Below are 16,566 nucleotides of genomic sequence, written 5' to 3'. Positions count from 1 at the left end.
AGACTGAAACGCAAAGAAAATAAACATGCATGAGCTAATATAATTTCAACAAAGAAAATTTATCGATATTGAAGTATTCTAACAAATTTTAAATTCATTTAACTTCGATTTATGTTTCAGTACTCAGTTAATAAATCAGTATATTTTTTTGCTATTTACATACAATGTTGTAAAAGCGTATAACATAAAATATATTACGATACAGTTCACGGATATCAGAAATAAAAAATTTATTGATTTGTAATTTATCAAGAATAAAATATTTATTAATTAATTATGTACTGTTTCCTGAGCATTACAAGGTAAACCGAAGAAAGGTGCATTTTTAATTTGCAAGAATATTGAACATATTGGATGATGATGCATTAGATTAGTCTAGAGGAGGAAAAAATACAGTATCGATTATTAATTAAACATTAATCTTCAACATATTAAACTGCTTAAGACATATTATTGAACAAATGGGGTATCGGGTAAAATATCAACTTTTTTAAAAATATTACCATTTTAGTATTTTTAACAATAATTTATAAGGTGTTCGAATATTTTTGTGGAATGAAAATTCACTTTGTTCTGACACTTCTTCTAATACTTAAACAATTTGTTTGAAGTCAAAAGTTCTTTAGTTTCTGACATCTAAACATACTATACTTCAATAGACTAAAATATTTTTGTTTTCTTACGTGTATTTATTTCGGACATAGAACATAGAAGTCAAAGTTATATTAATGCCCGAATATTTTCGAGACCAACTGTATGTATACATATACAGTTATAAGTATATGTAACTCTAACTTCGTTTTTACTACATTATTCACTCATGTAGTTAACTTTCATCAACTATTATTGTTTATATGTAATATTTATTTACTGATAGTAATTATTTCTATATATATATTTATATGTTATGAATTGTCGATAGCATAATTCTAATTAATACTATTGTCAATATATTACTGTATAATAACTTAAAAATGAGAGAACTGCTTTATATTCTCACAATAATAAATTAAAATTATCTTTGAAAAAGATTATTATCTAAATCTCAATATATAAGTATTATATATTATAATTTCACTATTAATTCCCAATAAATCTATATATATTATAATTTCATAACTAATATGTATATTATACAATATATTAATAATATTAATATTCTCCATATTCTTTGCCTCCAACCTGTCAATATATGTCCTATCCAATATTCATATAATATAAAAATTCCATAATTTATAATCAATAATCAAATAACGTATGATTGTAATTCATATTTCGAATTATTTTAATTCTTCGGTATTGAAGATGGCACTACCAACAAATGTCAGCTCTATGCGATGTAAAATCAAACAAAGGAACAGTTCTTCCCGGTTCTTCGTCGAATGTGGATTGTTGAGCATTATATAGAACATGTCGAAAAATGCATTTTATTTCTTTGCTCTTGACTGGGCGAAAGAGCAAAAGAAGCGTGGTATATCTGTCCCAAGAAATATGAAAGAACTTTCATCACTTTGTAGCGAAGACTGGAAGGTGATATATTTCATATTTCGGCAACTTATTTAACAATTTATTTAACAATTTATTTCAATAATTTAACTGACCACGTACCATTCTTTGAATAAAAAATATTCCAATTTAATAGATAATTGTAATTTAAAAATATATATCATTATTTAAAATACTTACATAATATAAACATTTAGAAGAATTTGAATGTAAATGTTTGTGTTAACATACAAAGGTCATTTTAACAGTAGAATAACTGACTGAGAAATTTCTCAAATTTTTTTATGTCCCTATATATAAAGTGATATTCAAGAGAATATGTGATATTAATGATTTTTAATAGTTATTTGCTGATAAAATTTTTTAATGGAAATTACAGTATTTTATATAATTCTATGTTATCATAGAATCTTCCTCCACATGAAAAAGGAATTTATAAGTCTAGAGCAAAAAATAACAAGATAAAAGACCAGATAACAGTAGGTAATAGAACTACAATTGGTGAAAATGTAGCTCAGCTAGAGTTAGAGCAAAAGAGAGAGGAGGAATTTCAACAAAACATGCTTCAATATATAGAATCTATAGTTTGTATGGGTGTACAACATAATAGTAAGTATTCCAAATTAAATCTTCTTTTCTAATAAGAACTTTTAAGATATTGATTAATTATTTAACATTTAATATTGTCATTTGTTACAGATTTGCAAAATCTAAAATTCATATTTATACATGTCAATTGGTTTTATAGAAGAGACATAGGAATTAACAAGTATGACTTTTGTCCTGCAGAATTTGCAGTTGCAGAATTTAGTATACAAAATGGTATTCAAAATATATACCATGAAATATTAAAGGTAAAAATACCTTTAGGATGGAAAAGAGATGCACTAGAAACCAGTCAGGAAACACACCAAATCCCTATAGAATTAGATGATGGAGAATGTGACTTCGCACTTATGTATAATAAGTTCTCCAAATTTATGAAAAGTAATAAGACTGGGAGAAGGTATCCTCCATTGTTCACTATGAAAAACTTATGTCCTGTTGTAGAATCACTGCTACAGAGATTGAATGAAGCAAGCGGTAACTATGGATATTTATAACAGTTTACGGAAGATAATACGAAATTTTGGCAACGTTTTTAATTAGTAATTGTATTTTAGGTGAATCTGTTGATGACTATCTAATCTATTCGATAGAAGCACTGTTTGCAGAACTACGAAACGCTGCTGTACGGAGCGTAGACAATCGCAGCATTCCTCTTGTTCTTGCCGAAATGGAATTTGCAAAAGACTTCTTATCCAGTACACGTGGCTTCGAGTGTGAAGTATGCATACAAAAAATACTTCCAATCAACAATATTATATAATACTCTTAATAATAGTATATTTTGGTTTCCATATAGTTCCATAAAATTGTAGATGTACCTCAATACTGCAGCAAATCTATAGTAACAAGATGGGGTATGACGATATGTGATTATTGCTGTGAATACATGAATATTGAAATGATCGAAGGTGTGCATTGCCCATACAAGAATTCCCTCGAATTTAATAAGGAAGATGCTGCTACCGCAAACACTGATGACATTGATCTGAAGATAAAGGCTTTAAAAATAATGGAAAAGAGGATAACAATTGCTGATGTGAATGGAGTGAGTAATAAATTGTTAATTTTCATTATATAAAATTATGTAAGAAAAAAAGAGACAGAGAGGGTGATATTGTTTCATATTCTGACAAATACAAAATTTCTTCAATATAATTAGGTATCTGAAGAGTATAGGGATAAGGTATCTTCACGATCTTACGAAGAAGAGAAAAATAGACGAATGGAGAGTAAAGTGGACATAATTGATCATGCTAAAGCTAGTACATCCCAATCCAACACCGCAGCTGTAAGTATAAGTATTTCAAACTGTCGCGGCTGAACTTCCAAGCAGTTAATTCGAATGTACAAAGTATAAAATTTGAAAATAATTTATTTCGCAAACTTTTAGCTAAATTTGCCAATGCGCCCATTGCGAGCACCGAAAACGATGGGTAAGTATATTTTTGTGTCCTACTTACATCGATTTTGTGTGATATAACTAAATGTTTTATAATATTTTAGCTAAAGCTCTTAGTGGAACACAGGAAACCTTCGACCTTTTAAACGATGTTACCAATTTTCCTCCAATTGGTGAGACATTAATTTCTAGAAATTATTTTTTTCTTTTTAAATATATTTTATGAATTTCCAATTACCTATATTTCAAAGGAGAGTTAAAAAGCTATAATGTATACAACAAACGAAAAAATTATAACAGGTATAAAGAAAATGTCAATGAAAATGTATACTTTGCACACAGTAGCCTTGAGAAATCACTTACCCTTAATGGTGAGGTTAAAGTTTGGCTAGGGTTAGGTTAGAGTGTCCAACTATTTTATCCTGTATATAGAGTGTAAGAAAAATATCAGTACATTTGATTATTTCCGTATTACCAGTTTATTCGGTGAAAAGTAATTAGATAAAAATATCACATAATTGACTTTGCCTTAGAATGTCCAAAAATTTGTTTATAATATGCAATATTTTTATTTACATAATCTCTCTTAAATCAAGGATAGAATCAGTCTTATGAATTGTGATATATGCTTATCTTACACCCTATACATAAATAAAAATAGTTGAAAACCCCACCGCTAGGTGGTTTCTTTGGAGTACCGTTTCTCGCTAGGAAAATTAGGAGATACAGATGTTATATTCAGAAAGAAAATCAGGATTATTATCGCTTCTCGGCCTTATGGCTAAGATCAAAGTGTAGTATCTGTTCTTATCAGCTTAATATCTGATACACTTCCCATTGGGAAGTCAGAATATTAAACTGATTTTTGGAATCTGACGGAGGGTTGGTGCTTGCTCCACCTCTGTCGTGAGTCAGCCTAGCATTGCAGTGCCGCTAGGATTGGCTTGATAATTTATTTAAAAACATAAAGTTTTAAATTTATTACTTTGTACATTACTATTACTTTAAATATGACTTTTCTGAATAAAATATACGATAATACTCGTTTAATTGTAGTACCTTTCTATCTACGAAATATGAAAGTTATAATAACTTGAGAAAAATAGTGCACAAATAATTTCAGTAAAATATATATTATAATAAAACATATTAATATTTTGTGTAAAAGTAATTTTTCTTTACTTTTTGCGGGTTATATGGTACAATTTATGTGAAGTATTTCTAATTTTAAAATCTTTATTTGTTTTAATATAGGAGGACGAGGTACAGTTAGGAAAGATACTACAAAGTTAAAATTGCCTTTGGGCAGAGGTAAAATTTTATATATTAAATTGAATCTTAATATACAATTATATTTAAAGATTTTATAATAAGTTTTACTTTACATTTGTATGCAGGACGTGCAAAATGATAGGACAAATAGCTTTTGGTATGAAAGAGATTGGACTTTTTCTATGACTACAAATTCGTATGGAATCTTTGAAATACGCTCTTACCAATAAGACTTACATAACTTGTGTGTAATTTATTTTATGAAAAAAGAACAATATTTTGTTACAAACTTAGACATAAAAAAAGATGAAAGTTCATAAAGAAAATATACGATTAATTTTTAATGAAAGTGAATTTTATTATCTAAACCTTGAATCTCAGAATAATTTGTAATTTTCTTATTACAGGATTTAAAATGCTAAACTGCCTTATAAAAGTTTTTGTGATTTTAATTCTGGTTCTGTTTTCATACCGTTGTGTTTTGGATATCTCTTAGACTATGTATAAATTTTATTCAAGAAAAGTTAAAGTTATTCAAGAATGCGAGGGTTTCCATAAATGATAGTATTTCGTGGAATTAGACTTACTTCTTACAAGTGGCTGATTCGTACATTCTTCGCGTGCATGGCTGACTCATACATTTCAAATTGGCGACGGCGTGCCGCCGAGTTAGATAACTATCTATGTATATATGTTGTTTCGAAACATAATATGTATAAATAAAAGTTATTTATTAAAAATAAAATGGATGGAATTCATTTAACAGACGTTAATTTTTAAGTCATCAATATGGTAATACTCTATGAAGATATAGTTTCTAAACTTGAGCCCGAAACTGATATTTTATAGAAGTTGATAGTACATACAGCTCCGTACTAATGGAATTCTTTATTATACGTTATATTTTTATATTTACACTTAAGTAAAACTTTATTATTAAGAAAAATTCATAAAAGAATGGCCTGAAATTATTTATTCATTATCAATTTCATTGGCTAATGGGTCGATATTGTTAGGTCATGAAATATAGATATTCTCTCTTCTATAATTTCGTTTCCTCGTCTGATACCTCCATAATGTTCCTACGCCTCTGTTGATAAGTAGGATTTCATAATACAGAGATATGCTTAATTTTCCGTTCTTTTCCCAAGTATATACATATACCTACTTCTCTTGAATATACCTTTACCAATATTTTGATTTTCCGTCGAGTTGCGATCAAGTCTAGCAAGAATCTATAAGGCAAAATGACGATCGAAGAGAGATTCTTTTATCCTTTTCTATAGCGCTTTTGATAAAAATACAAGACGTTCAAAATTATGTAAGAGAAATAATTATAATTTGTACCAAAATGTTGTTTTTATATGCTTATTAAATTTGTATTAAAATAAACACAACTGAAGGGGAAATATTGTATATAAAAAAATTTGTATTAAAATAAACACAACTGAAGGGGAAATATTGTATATAAAAAAATCAAATTATCAAAATAATTGTAATGTATTATATGTAAAATATGTAAAAAATTGTATGTATTATTAACATTACATTACGGGAATTTATTACAAGGTTTAGACATATATTTATTTGTATGGATTTTGTTTATATACAAATTTGGTTATATTTACATCGTCTTAAATTTTATTTACAAAAGGAGAAATTCTTACAAACACCAACATATAAAACAAAATAAAAATTAAGCAATCAATTTATCCATAGTAATAGTTTCACTCATACTTTATTAATAATATAATACAATTACCATCAATGACAAAACATTATGTTATAACACAGACGACTCGTATGTACTTATAACCACATATATTTATTAAATGTAACGTCAGATTTCAAGTACGATATTCAGTTTACTTTGATCTGATATACATACTGATATACATAATATGTAACATAACATAAAGGTTAGAATTAGCATTTAAGAGAAACAAATTTCAATTGCAAAAAGGATACACATTACACATGAGAGAATCAACGCATAAAACGAAGTGAATGATACTTTTGAAATAGAAGACCGGTATACTGTATCACGAAACAAACGTCATCAAGCAATTTTCTCTGACACAATCGATGCATTCGGCTTGGCTTAGTAACACAACACGTTAGTACTTTGAAGATGTCGTTAGGCCTGCTTGGACAGGACTGAACCTGCACACAGCACAGTAACCTGCACCGACTTGTTCCTAATTCCTGAGAAGGTTCCTGAATCATCCGACCCGTCGCGTTGGAAATAAATTTAAAATTCGTATCCCGTTGTTCCGCGAAAGAATAACTCCGCTCATACTAATAGTAAATAAAATAATTTCGTTAGTAATTAATCATACATTATCTTATACTTACTACATAAAATATGAAATATATCTTAAATTTGTATTTTGCTAACACTTCTCAATAATTGTTCAATTATTTAATGAATTCAGAAAGGATTAATTAAAGATTTACATTCACTCTATTACTTATCTTGAGTTATATTAATTATATTTACGAAAATGGTTCATTATTATTATTGTAATTATATACCGAATATTATAAAGATATATATAATATTATTATAGATAGATTGTGTGTGTATGTGTATGTGTATGTAAGATAGTGCAATTTTCTGTTTGCAAAGTGTTTTGCATTGAATTAAAATATGCGTCGGTATAATAGAATCATTTGAAAATTTTCATATAGCAAAATTTTGTTCAACAATTGTAATATATACTGTTTTTGCAAACAGATATTAAATAGACTTCAGTGCTTTGCGAAAAACAGTTTTATTTATTTATTTACGCATTTATTTTTGTATCATTTTCTATTATCTGATCTTTCAGTAATTCTGCCAATTGTCGGTAGATGGTAGCGCGACAACTGTTCTGACAGTTCCAAACTTCATTTACTTTTAAAACTATTACATTTATTAATTTAATAGTACAATCAGTAATCAAGCTTCAACAATAAAGATATTGCAATAGTTATATCTTTGGACAATTAACAGTCCTAATCACATAACAAATCTAATATTAATAATAAATTCGAAAGAAATAGCTTAATTGCTGATTGCCGTGTTTCCGCATAACTGTTTCCAAGTAGAAAAGAACAGCCATCTTTTCGAAGAGATGATGCAATCGATGACACATATCGACCGTATCTCCGATCGCTTAGCGAATCATAGAAATTGTTAACCGTGGTTTTTGGCGAACGAAATCGGAAAACAAAATATGAACGAAAACGGTTCTACTTTAGCGATAAAGTCAAAAACAGTTCTCATCAAACTATAGCCTATCGGATGTTAAGCGAAAGCCGCCAGCTGGGAGTGCTATTTTGAACGAAGTACAACGTTGCCAATTCGTGAGGCGAACAAGTTCAAACACGTGCCCCGTGTTTTGCTCTTGGAAAGAGATAACTGCACAGCCTGGCAAAACAGAATGTTTGCTTTCCACTTGGTTCGCATTCATATCCCGTTTACATCCGCAAAACCACCTAAAAAAACGAAACAATAATTCTACACTCCTTAACAGCAAATTATATTCTCGACATATCTGTACTTTACAAACTTGTGTCACATGTTTACAACATTAAAACATGCAAATATATATTCAAACGAAGAGGGAAACTTAAATCTGGAAACGACCAAAAATATTATGTGTTATAGTATTCCATATTTTATTTATCCTTACCCCAATTTGGTTCTCTTTTACAAAAAATTATGATAATTTGATAATTAAGGTGATTGTATGTTATAATGTGCATTTATGTAAGATTATGTTTTAATTTTGGGAAGAATTTTACAAAAGACATGTTCGAGACTTCGAGAGTCGCCAGCTGGACAAGAAAGTTCAGGTTCGTCGGAGGAGACATGGCAACGCAGCAACTGCGTGAGCCGAGATGCGCGGCATGAATAGCACCGCGACGTTGATGGGCCGGCCCTATGTCAGGGGAATGGTGGGGGAAGGGAAGGGGTAAAAGTTTCCACGACAGTGGGGATGGACGGAAACGGTGAAACGAAAGGGGGATGCGATACCGCTCTGCGTGTGGTGGTCGTCGGTGAGGGTAATATAACCGAGGTAATGTTACCAAGTTGCTGTTTACGGAGAGTTTTTGGAAATTTCAAAGGGGCACATCTAGTTTCCCGGTTAAATTCGAAGCGCGGCAAATCGAATCGTCCAATCGTGATTATGGAACCGCTATATGTTAACTTATACGTCGGGGAACATATGCTACATGAGAATCGAACTAACGGGAATAGTTATCTTGGAAATACGTATACATGATGCGTTTTGCAAATTATCGAACGCATTGATAATGTATACATATATCGTATACGCTTCCGCGTGGAACTTTCTGCGCGCCAATCGATTTGAAACCCTGCCACTGCAATTTTTCTGCCTCAGAACGGAAATTCAATATTTTATAAAAATACTTAACGTAACGAATGATTTCAGTATTTTCATCAAACTTAAAAAATTTGTTAATAAAATGTTCAGATTCAACCAATATCACGTTGTAATTACAATACTAATAGCTCGAAAAATTACCTCTATGTAAGTGGTTGATACTTATCTAGTTCAAACTCGAACAATTTACTGAGTCGAAAGCAACTTATAATGAAAGATATAATAGGGTTAAATTCAAAACCTAAAATGTTCGAAAACTATCAATACTATGTATTTACATTATAATTATAGACTACACTAATAATTTAAAGAATTAATTTTGTATAGGTAGTTGATAGTTATAACTCAGACTTAAGAAATTTATCGTCTCGAGAGTAACATGTAATAAAAGACATAGCAGAGTTAAGTTGGAAATCTAAAATGTTCAGAAATTACCAATACTATATACATTGTAATTATGAAATAATAATAGTAATAACTTTAAGAATTAGTTTTATATAGGTAGTTAATATTTATAGTTGAAACTTAAGAAATTTACCAAGTCGAAAGTAACTCTTAAGGAAGAACGTAGCAGGGCTCGGTAGAAAACCTAAAATGTTCAGAAGTTACCACTACTACATTATAACTACAAACTATACTGTAGCAATTTGAATTGATTACTTCTACCTCTTAAGGTATAATAAATAATTTTTCTATAGTTCTAAGGTAGACTAATAAAGATGTGTTTATAGGTTAAGGAAGGTTCCCAGTTAAATAAATTGCGTAGCTCAAAAGCACTCGGTTTGAGGATTCTCGAGAAACGTCGGAGTATAGTGGTAGGCGCATTGGTGACGGTGAAATCGTGGAGGGGACGACCCCTCCTGCCCTACTCCGGTGCGCGCAACGTCATTGTGCCGTGTGGGGCCATGATCGTTGGAGTGTGTGTGCGTCCCTCGAGCTACGCGCAGACCTACCCAGTAAATACGAGGCTTCCGTTCCCTGTGCGTGCCGAGTGTCGAAACAGTGCGTAGTTAAAGGAAGTGGTAGACTTTTGTCTTCTTGACATCCCGTGGTCACCGGCGTGTTCCATCATGCCGTTGAGTATTGGGGTTAACCTAAGAGTGACCGGACATTGTAATCAGGGCGGTCGTAAGTACATGGAGGACATGTTCAGCGTGGCCTTTCAATCGACACCGGATGACAAAGATCTGGAATATGCCTTCTTCGGGATATTCGACGGCCACGGCGGCGGCGAAGCTGCCACATTTGCAAAGGAACACTTGATGAACGTTATCGTCAAGCAGAAGAACTTTTGGAGCGATCGGGACGAGGATGTGTTGCGAGCCATCAAAGACGGATACGTGAACACGCACTATGCGATGTGGCGGGAGCTTGGTAAGAATCTTATTTCCGCCATTTGTTCCGTTATTTCTACTACTTCACTCGTTTCCCGCCAAATCTCATCACTTTTCACGCATATTTACAAAGAAACTTAATGTATCTACTATTTTTTGAAGAATTTCTCTCATTGTCCCGCGTATTTCCCCCACCACCTGTGCCCGATTAGGTTAGAATTTAGGTTATGTAATCCGAGCTAACCTGAAAGTTCGAACTCTGAGAAAAAGTAGTTGAGAGAAAATATTCGATATCTTTCGTTTTTTTATAGGCAATTTGTTCGTTATGAAGCAAAGAATCGTAGAATGTAGTTTTCGACAGGAATTCTCAATGAAAATATATGTTGACGAGGATGTATTTTTGTGATAGACAAGTGGCCGAGAACCGCATCGGGATTACCATCTACGGCCGGGACCACGGCTAGTATAGCCTTCATTCGTAAAGGTAAAATTTACCTGGGTCATGTAGGAGATTCTGGCATAATATTGGGATACCAAGCAGACGGTGATCCTCAATGGCGTGCAGAAGCTTTGACCAAAGACCATAAGCCGGAAAGTGGGCCAGAAATGATAAGGATACGTGAGTCTGGTGGTAAAGTTGTTAGTAAGTCTGGGGTCCCAAGAGTTGTTTGGAACAGACCTCGTATTGGGCACAAAGGACCTGTTCGAAGGTCAACTCATATAGATGAAATTCCATTTCTTGCTGTTGCTAGATCCTTAGGTATATTGCTATTAAAATATTAGAGAAAAACCTATAAGAATGTATGGATCATTAAATGATTAACAACCTCTTATGTTATAGGTGATCTTTGGAGTTATAACTCAGAATTGAACACATTTGTTGTGTCTCCAGAACCAGATGTTAAAGTAGTTGCGATTGATGTGGAATCACATCGTTGCCTTATTTTTGGAACAGATGGTTTGTGGAATATGTTGACACCCCAAGCTGCAGTGGCTATTGTCCAAGCTGCAGATAGACATAATGAGAAACATCTAATTGCTTCTCAACAAACATGCAATGGGGTATGTTTAAAAGGAACTTGAATAAGATATTAAACGTACAGAGACATATATGTAATTCCTATTTTAAACAGCAAGCTGATAATGTTCAACTGTGGATAAATCCTTCGAAAAGTCTAGTAGATAGAGCTTTGGAAAAGTGGTCATTAAAGAGGCTACGAGCAGATAATACAAGCGTGGTTACATTAATGTTAGATCCACCAGGTCCATCTCGTAGTGAGGTATGTATTATTAAAAATTATACGTCCACTCTTTAATAATATCATTAAAAAAAGGAAAAAATGATTTGGAAGATACAAACAAAGATGTTGGTTATATTGTTAAACAAATTTGTTTTTTTGGTTCTTCAAGATTATATTGAGCCAGAAAGAGTGTGTTGTGACACATCGTACTATGCACACACCTACAGCTACGCTTGCAGAAGCTCCAACAAGACATATCTGTAATCAAGTCTCTCCAAGCATACCAAGGCCTTCTCCTATAATAAATCATTATGTTGATCTTAATCGGTCTATACCAGCTTTTTCAGATGAGATTGAGGGGAATCGAAAGGAATCATATGTGGATAATATATGTACACCTCTAGAAAAAATTGAAGAAAATCAATATCAAAAAGATGAAAAGCATGCAGATATCTCAGAAAATTTGGTCGATGGAAATATTCAACCTGTAGAATTATCATCCAATGAAATATTAAAGAACAGTATAGAAGTAAATAGTCTTGAATTTGAGGCAGAAGTAGAAAAGACCAAGACCATTGAGGAACAACCAACAAGGACAACTGAAGATAATACACTAAATGAGCAGAAAAATTCGAGGTCATCTCGGCAATCACCTGAGATAGAAATGAAAAACGATCCTGACGTTTCAAATGTGATACACCAAAGTGCATTTTCTAGTGAATGTAATGGTACACATTCTTCCACAGTCGTTACTAGTACCACAGAAAGCAATGAAGTAGTTTTAGCGAGTACTAGCTGTAATGAGAACGAAGTAAAAGCTAACATATTAAATGGATCTCATCACAGACAGACAACATTATTCTCAACTTCAAGAAGAGATGTTCGAAGCACGAGAAGGCCCAGCTTAACTGCACATCCGCGAAATACTTTGGGGGATGCTAGTTCGTTGGAAACAAAAACATATGTAAATTCTAGACTTAAATCGCGTAGTACAAAAGTGTCGGTATCGGGGAACACGGTGGAGGAAGGTGTGAGAAATTCGACGAGCAAAACGAGCGGTAGTGCTGTTGCTACTAAACGAAGACACAGTGCAATATCACAGAGTGTAGTTAACACGATTGAGGAGTCATGTATATTACAAGAACCATGCGTTAAAAGGAGGACGCGCTCGGAGGATCGTCCGAACCCGGTCGACGAGAATGATCCAGCTAATCAAGCCACAAAGGACGCGAGTAGTAGTATGAACTGGTCTAGCACGGATTCCAATATTGCTCGTTCTACGGCTGTTGCTACCACTGTACCTGTACAGGAAAGGCTGCCGTCGCTAAATAGCTTCCAAAGAAATTTGGAGAAAAAAGCTACGCCAGTGAAAGCTATCAGAAGGCCGTCTATCAAAGGTCTGTTGAAACAATTGTGGGCCGCTAGTCTCAGCGCAAGAGAGTGGGATCAGGGAAGAAGTAATCGATCGAATAATTGTAACGAACGGAGGATAAAGCGAACTGTGTCTATTATAGGTTCTTCAGATAACACGACTGTTCCGCAACGTTGGCTCAGGTTAGTTTCCTTATCGTTTGATCTTTTTTTTTTTTTATCGTGTCTACTACCTTGTATTTAAACTAAGCTTGCATTTGCGCGAACTGATTTTGCAATTCCTTACCTGTTATATTTGCATTTGTTTGTATTCCAGGTCGGATACTATCGCAGCGACACCTGTAAAAACACTACGTTCACGTAATGTAGACATAACTGGTCACACGATATCTCCACAATTAGTACATCAGTACGGAATAGTAAAGCAAAGTCGGCTCTCTTTACCGTGTAAATTGAAGCATTCTAGTAATAATGGATTTCTACAGTCAAGTAGAGTAAGGTCTTCCTCCTTGTCGTCCAGTATAAAGCAAACTAGCAGTAATACTGGGAACGGAGCTTGCTCTACGATTAGTTCTACGAACACCGGATGTAACTCTAGTTCTGGAATGGCTAAGAGAGTCAAATCACCCTATAATCCAAGTGCTAGGTCATTAAGCACGCGATCTCGCATTAAACGCCTTGGAAAATGAGGTAGGGTAACGTACATTAATTACACTGCTTGTTACATTAAACAGGGTATCATTTCTTACCCTCACCAAATTTTTCTTCACTTTGCGTCTTGCTTTTCATCTCCATGGAAAGGTATATCTAGCTGAGAGAGATTAACTATTCTCGTTTATACTGTTGCATTTTATCTTGAAACTTGAAGATGGTATAGGCAAGCTCTTGTCTCAATTTTCCAAACATCTCGATGGAATTGGGTTTGCATTTTACGGACCAATTGTTAAAAAAGCAAAGAAAAATAAGAATCATCAATTCCATCGTTTCCTATTTTAGAATAGTTCTAACTTCTTTTTAAAACAATTTGCTAGTAATAAGTATATGAGGATACTAAGTAGGATAACAATTTTCTTATCGATACATAGTAAAGTTTTACTACTTCCACGGCACACTACGGGTCAAGAGTTGATCGTATTTTTCATATTTGCATAGTTTCACACGTTGAAAGATATTTAGCAATAATGTAGAATCGATCGAATAGTATAACGTACTTCTTCATGTTCCGTTTGGAAAAATGCATACATTAATATGATTATTCAAAACAAGACATGGCACGTCCATACGGATAATCGAGTAATTCTGTTTTTATACGAACGAAGATCATTTAATGTGAAATATTTTGTAGATACATACAGATATATTAGTATTACACAAATACAAAAGCTTTTGAATCAAGATTTAGCAATTTTCCTTAGTGTTCATTTTTGTCTCCCAATTTTACTTAGATGCCAATTGGGCGACTTTTTTCAATGTTATTATTTCAGCAGCCGTACTTTATCTGTCTCTCCTTCTCTATCTCTATCTCTGTCTATCTATTTATCTCCCTCTCCCCCCTCCTCTCTCTCTTTCTCTCTCTCTCTCTCTCTCTATCTTTGTGCTTTGAACCATCTTAAACTCGTTTTTAAAGCAACGAATGCTTCTGAGTATGTAGTAAGCAATAAGAACGTTACTAATAGGATCTAATCTATAAATGCTAATAATAACCCAAAGACATCGTACATACCTACATACAATGAATAGCGATTAAAGAGAAAGAGGAAGCATAACCGAAATGAAAACACAACATACATACACGCATTGAACGTAAACACATATTTCTCTTGCTTACATCTTAGACAACCCGTTTGAATAATCGATCGTTCCATTAATCGGAGTTTCGATAATTAAGATTTTACTGTCACGTCAATCATAAATTGCATGCGTATTTCTTTCCAATTGTATATACTACTCCTGCAGATTGTAATTTATACATTGGAATATCTCCACTGTTATCCACGTATGTAATTTCTCGAATGTAGCAATATTTCCTTTTTTTTCATGCCGTGGTGATAGTTTTTGAATAGTTTTTGATTTTCAGAAATCAGTGTTGTCGGTTTTCAAGTTTGAGTAAAATATTCCTCTTTCTCAAGTAATAGATCACCATGCTACTTTGTTTGAACAGATTTTGCCATCAGAAAGCTAACTAGGTACATTTTTATCACTTTTCACTTTCTTAAGAAAGCATAGCACCTTGTAAGATTAAAATGAATACTATAATCTAAACATTTGCTTTATCTAGTAATTATTTCATAATATATTATGACTTTTATTATTGTTTAAGATTACAAAACCAGTTGGAACCCAGTATTACCAACAATTGGAACAAGAAATTACTATTTTAACATAAGTAAAGTTAGACCTTTTACAATGTAATGTATAACGAATATTAAAATATTAGAGAGATTGTACAATACATTGTAGATGATTTTGTAAAGGACAATTTGTAAAAACTTGAATTTGTTGCATGAATAACTCTTAAGACCTGTTGCATACTAGATCGAAAAGCATAGTTTTAAAACAGGTTCTGTAAAAAAATTCTTTTTAAATAATTTCCAACTTTTTGAAACCAATAAGACAGCGTATCTCATTAATTGTCAGCTTAATATTAAATGATTCCTTTCTTAATTCTATGCTTTCTAATGTTTGACTAGCTTGTTAAAATGTTAATTATAGAGTTTAAGGAAGCTTGAAACAGAAAAAGATAAAGAAGACGAACATGTCTATAAAATGTGTGAGTATGAGAGTAAAAGAAGTAAAGGATAACTGTAAGTACAGAGTGCGTATGTGATTTGTAGAAATTATTTTGAATGATTCCTTTAAATGTTCCAGTGTTTTACGTGGGAGCGACTTTCAAAGAGGATTAACAAGTCATTAAAGAGAAAATGTGATTTGCTTACAGTAAGATTAAAAAAAAAAAAAAAAAAAAAATGAAAATATCTAGTACGTAGGTACGTAAATCAGCGATCCGCTTTGGCCAAGCATGGAGGTGACTGTTCAAGATTCGTTCGATCGACATTAAGGGAAAACGGGCGTGTATAATCATGAAATTTTGATATTTAACTTTATACAATATCAGCACAAAATCTAAGAAAGTCTTTCGATATAATAAGGAAACAAGAAAAAAAGGACTCGTAGGTAGTTCGATTCTATTGTATTCACTATTGTAAGTATTTAGTCGTTCGCTTAATTACGACGATAATTTTGAATAACGTCTACCTTGGTACGAAGCGGTACGAAAAATGACTGTCTGTTATGCGATACAAAATTTAGATTACATTTAGAGCAGCTACAAAAAAGGGAAAACGAAAGGTTGAATGAAAGAATTGAGAAATTTATTTGTTTATGGATATGCAATAATTCTTCAACAAATTTAAGCTTTTTCCCGATTTTGCAACGATCAG

The 16,566-nt window shown here is 32.5% G+C and overlaps 2 protein-coding genes, 1 long non-coding RNA gene and 1 other non-coding gene across 7 annotated transcripts; 3 read left to right on the top strand and 1 right to left on the bottom strand.

Moving 5' to 3' along the window:
* Positions 1-1,349: 1,349 nt before the first annotated feature.
* On the top strand, positions 1,350-5,135 carry LOC100644702 (protein maelstrom 2). The gene is made up of 10 exons (XM_003401603.4): positions 1,350-1,530; positions 1,914-2,115; positions 2,206-2,589; positions 2,670-2,833; positions 2,912-3,160; positions 3,275-3,403; positions 3,506-3,548; positions 3,619-3,687; positions 4,769-4,825; positions 4,912-5,135. The coding sequence occupies exons 1-10, from the start codon at positions 1,411-1,413 to the stop codon at positions 4,923-4,925; spliced, it is 1,431 nt and encodes a 476-aa protein (XP_003401651.1). The 5' UTR covers positions 1,350-1,410; the 3' UTR covers positions 4,926-5,135.
* Positions 4,276-4,467, top strand: LOC125386608. Its single transcript, XR_007226942.1, has one exon. It is a non-coding gene; the product is annotated as a U2 spliceosomal RNA (small nuclear RNA).
* A 1,370-nt stretch (positions 5,136-6,505) lies between the features above and the next one.
* On the bottom strand, positions 6,506-9,997 carry LOC125386550. Of its 3 annotated transcripts, XR_007226809.1 has the most exons (3): positions 9,847-9,997; positions 9,719-9,769; positions 6,506-8,266 (listed from the first exon to the last, which is right to left on the bottom strand). It is a non-coding gene; the product is annotated as an uncharacterized LOC125386550 (long non-coding RNA). The 3 variants fall into 3 exon arrangements; XR_007226807.1 differs by having other exon boundaries at positions 9,719-9,855; XR_007226806.1 differs by lacking the exons at positions 9,719-9,769; positions 9,847-9,997 and adding an exon at positions 8,464-9,130.
* A 98-nt stretch (positions 9,998-10,095) lies between these two features.
* Positions 10,096-16,093, top strand: LOC100644827. Of its 2 annotated transcripts, none has more exons than XM_012317542.3 (7): positions 10,096-10,554; positions 10,924-11,274; positions 11,356-11,576; positions 11,648-11,794; positions 11,925-13,309; positions 13,443-13,816; positions 15,995-16,093. In XM_012317542.3, exons 1-6 carry the CDS (start codon positions 10,251-10,253, stop codon positions 13,813-13,815), a joined length of 2,781 nt encoding a protein of 926 aa, XP_012172932.1. In that variant the 5' UTR covers positions 10,096-10,250; the 3' UTR covers position 13,816; positions 15,995-16,093. The 2 variants fall into 2 exon arrangements, with proteins under 2 accessions (XP_012172932.1, XP_012172931.1); XM_012317541.3 differs by having other exon boundaries at positions 10,097-10,554; positions 15,447-16,093.
* The last annotated feature ends 473 nt before the right edge of the window (positions 16,094-16,566 follow it).

Source organism: Bombus terrestris, chromosome 16 (assembly GCF_910591885.1).
Source record: "Bombus terrestris chromosome 16, iyBomTerr1.2, whole genome shotgun sequence".
NCBI lineage: Eukaryota > Metazoa > Arthropoda > Insecta > Hymenoptera > Apidae > Bombus > Bombus terrestris.
The sequence above is the reverse complement of the archived record's forward strand: the minus strand, read 5'-3'. Positions and strand labels throughout refer to the sequence as shown.

Bases quoted from the DNA above. Each gene is read 5' to 3' on its own strand.
- LOC100644702 (XM_003401603.4), top strand. From the start codon at position 1,411: ATGTCGAAAAATGCATTTTATTTCTTTGCTCTTGACTGGGCGAAAGAG. The intron at 1,531-1,913 runs GTGATATATTTC...ATGTTATCATAG, and splicing joins TTTGTAGCGAAGACTGGAAG to AATCTTCCTCCACATGAAAA. The intron at 3,404-3,505 runs GTAAGTATAAGT...GCAAACTTTTAG, and splicing joins CCCAATCCAACACCGCAGCT to CTAAATTTGCCAATGCGCCC.
- LOC100644827 (XM_012317542.3), top strand. From the start codon at position 10,251: ATGCCGTTGAGTATTGGGGTTAACCTAAGAGTGACCGGACATTGTAAT. The intron at 11,577-11,647 runs GTATGTTTAAAA...TATTTTAAACAG, and splicing joins CTCAACAAACATGCAATGGG to CAAGCTGATAATGTTCAACT. The intron at 13,310-13,442 runs GTTAGTTTCCTT...TTTGTATTCCAG, and splicing joins GTTCCGCAACGTTGGCTCAG to GTCGGATACTATCGCAGCGA.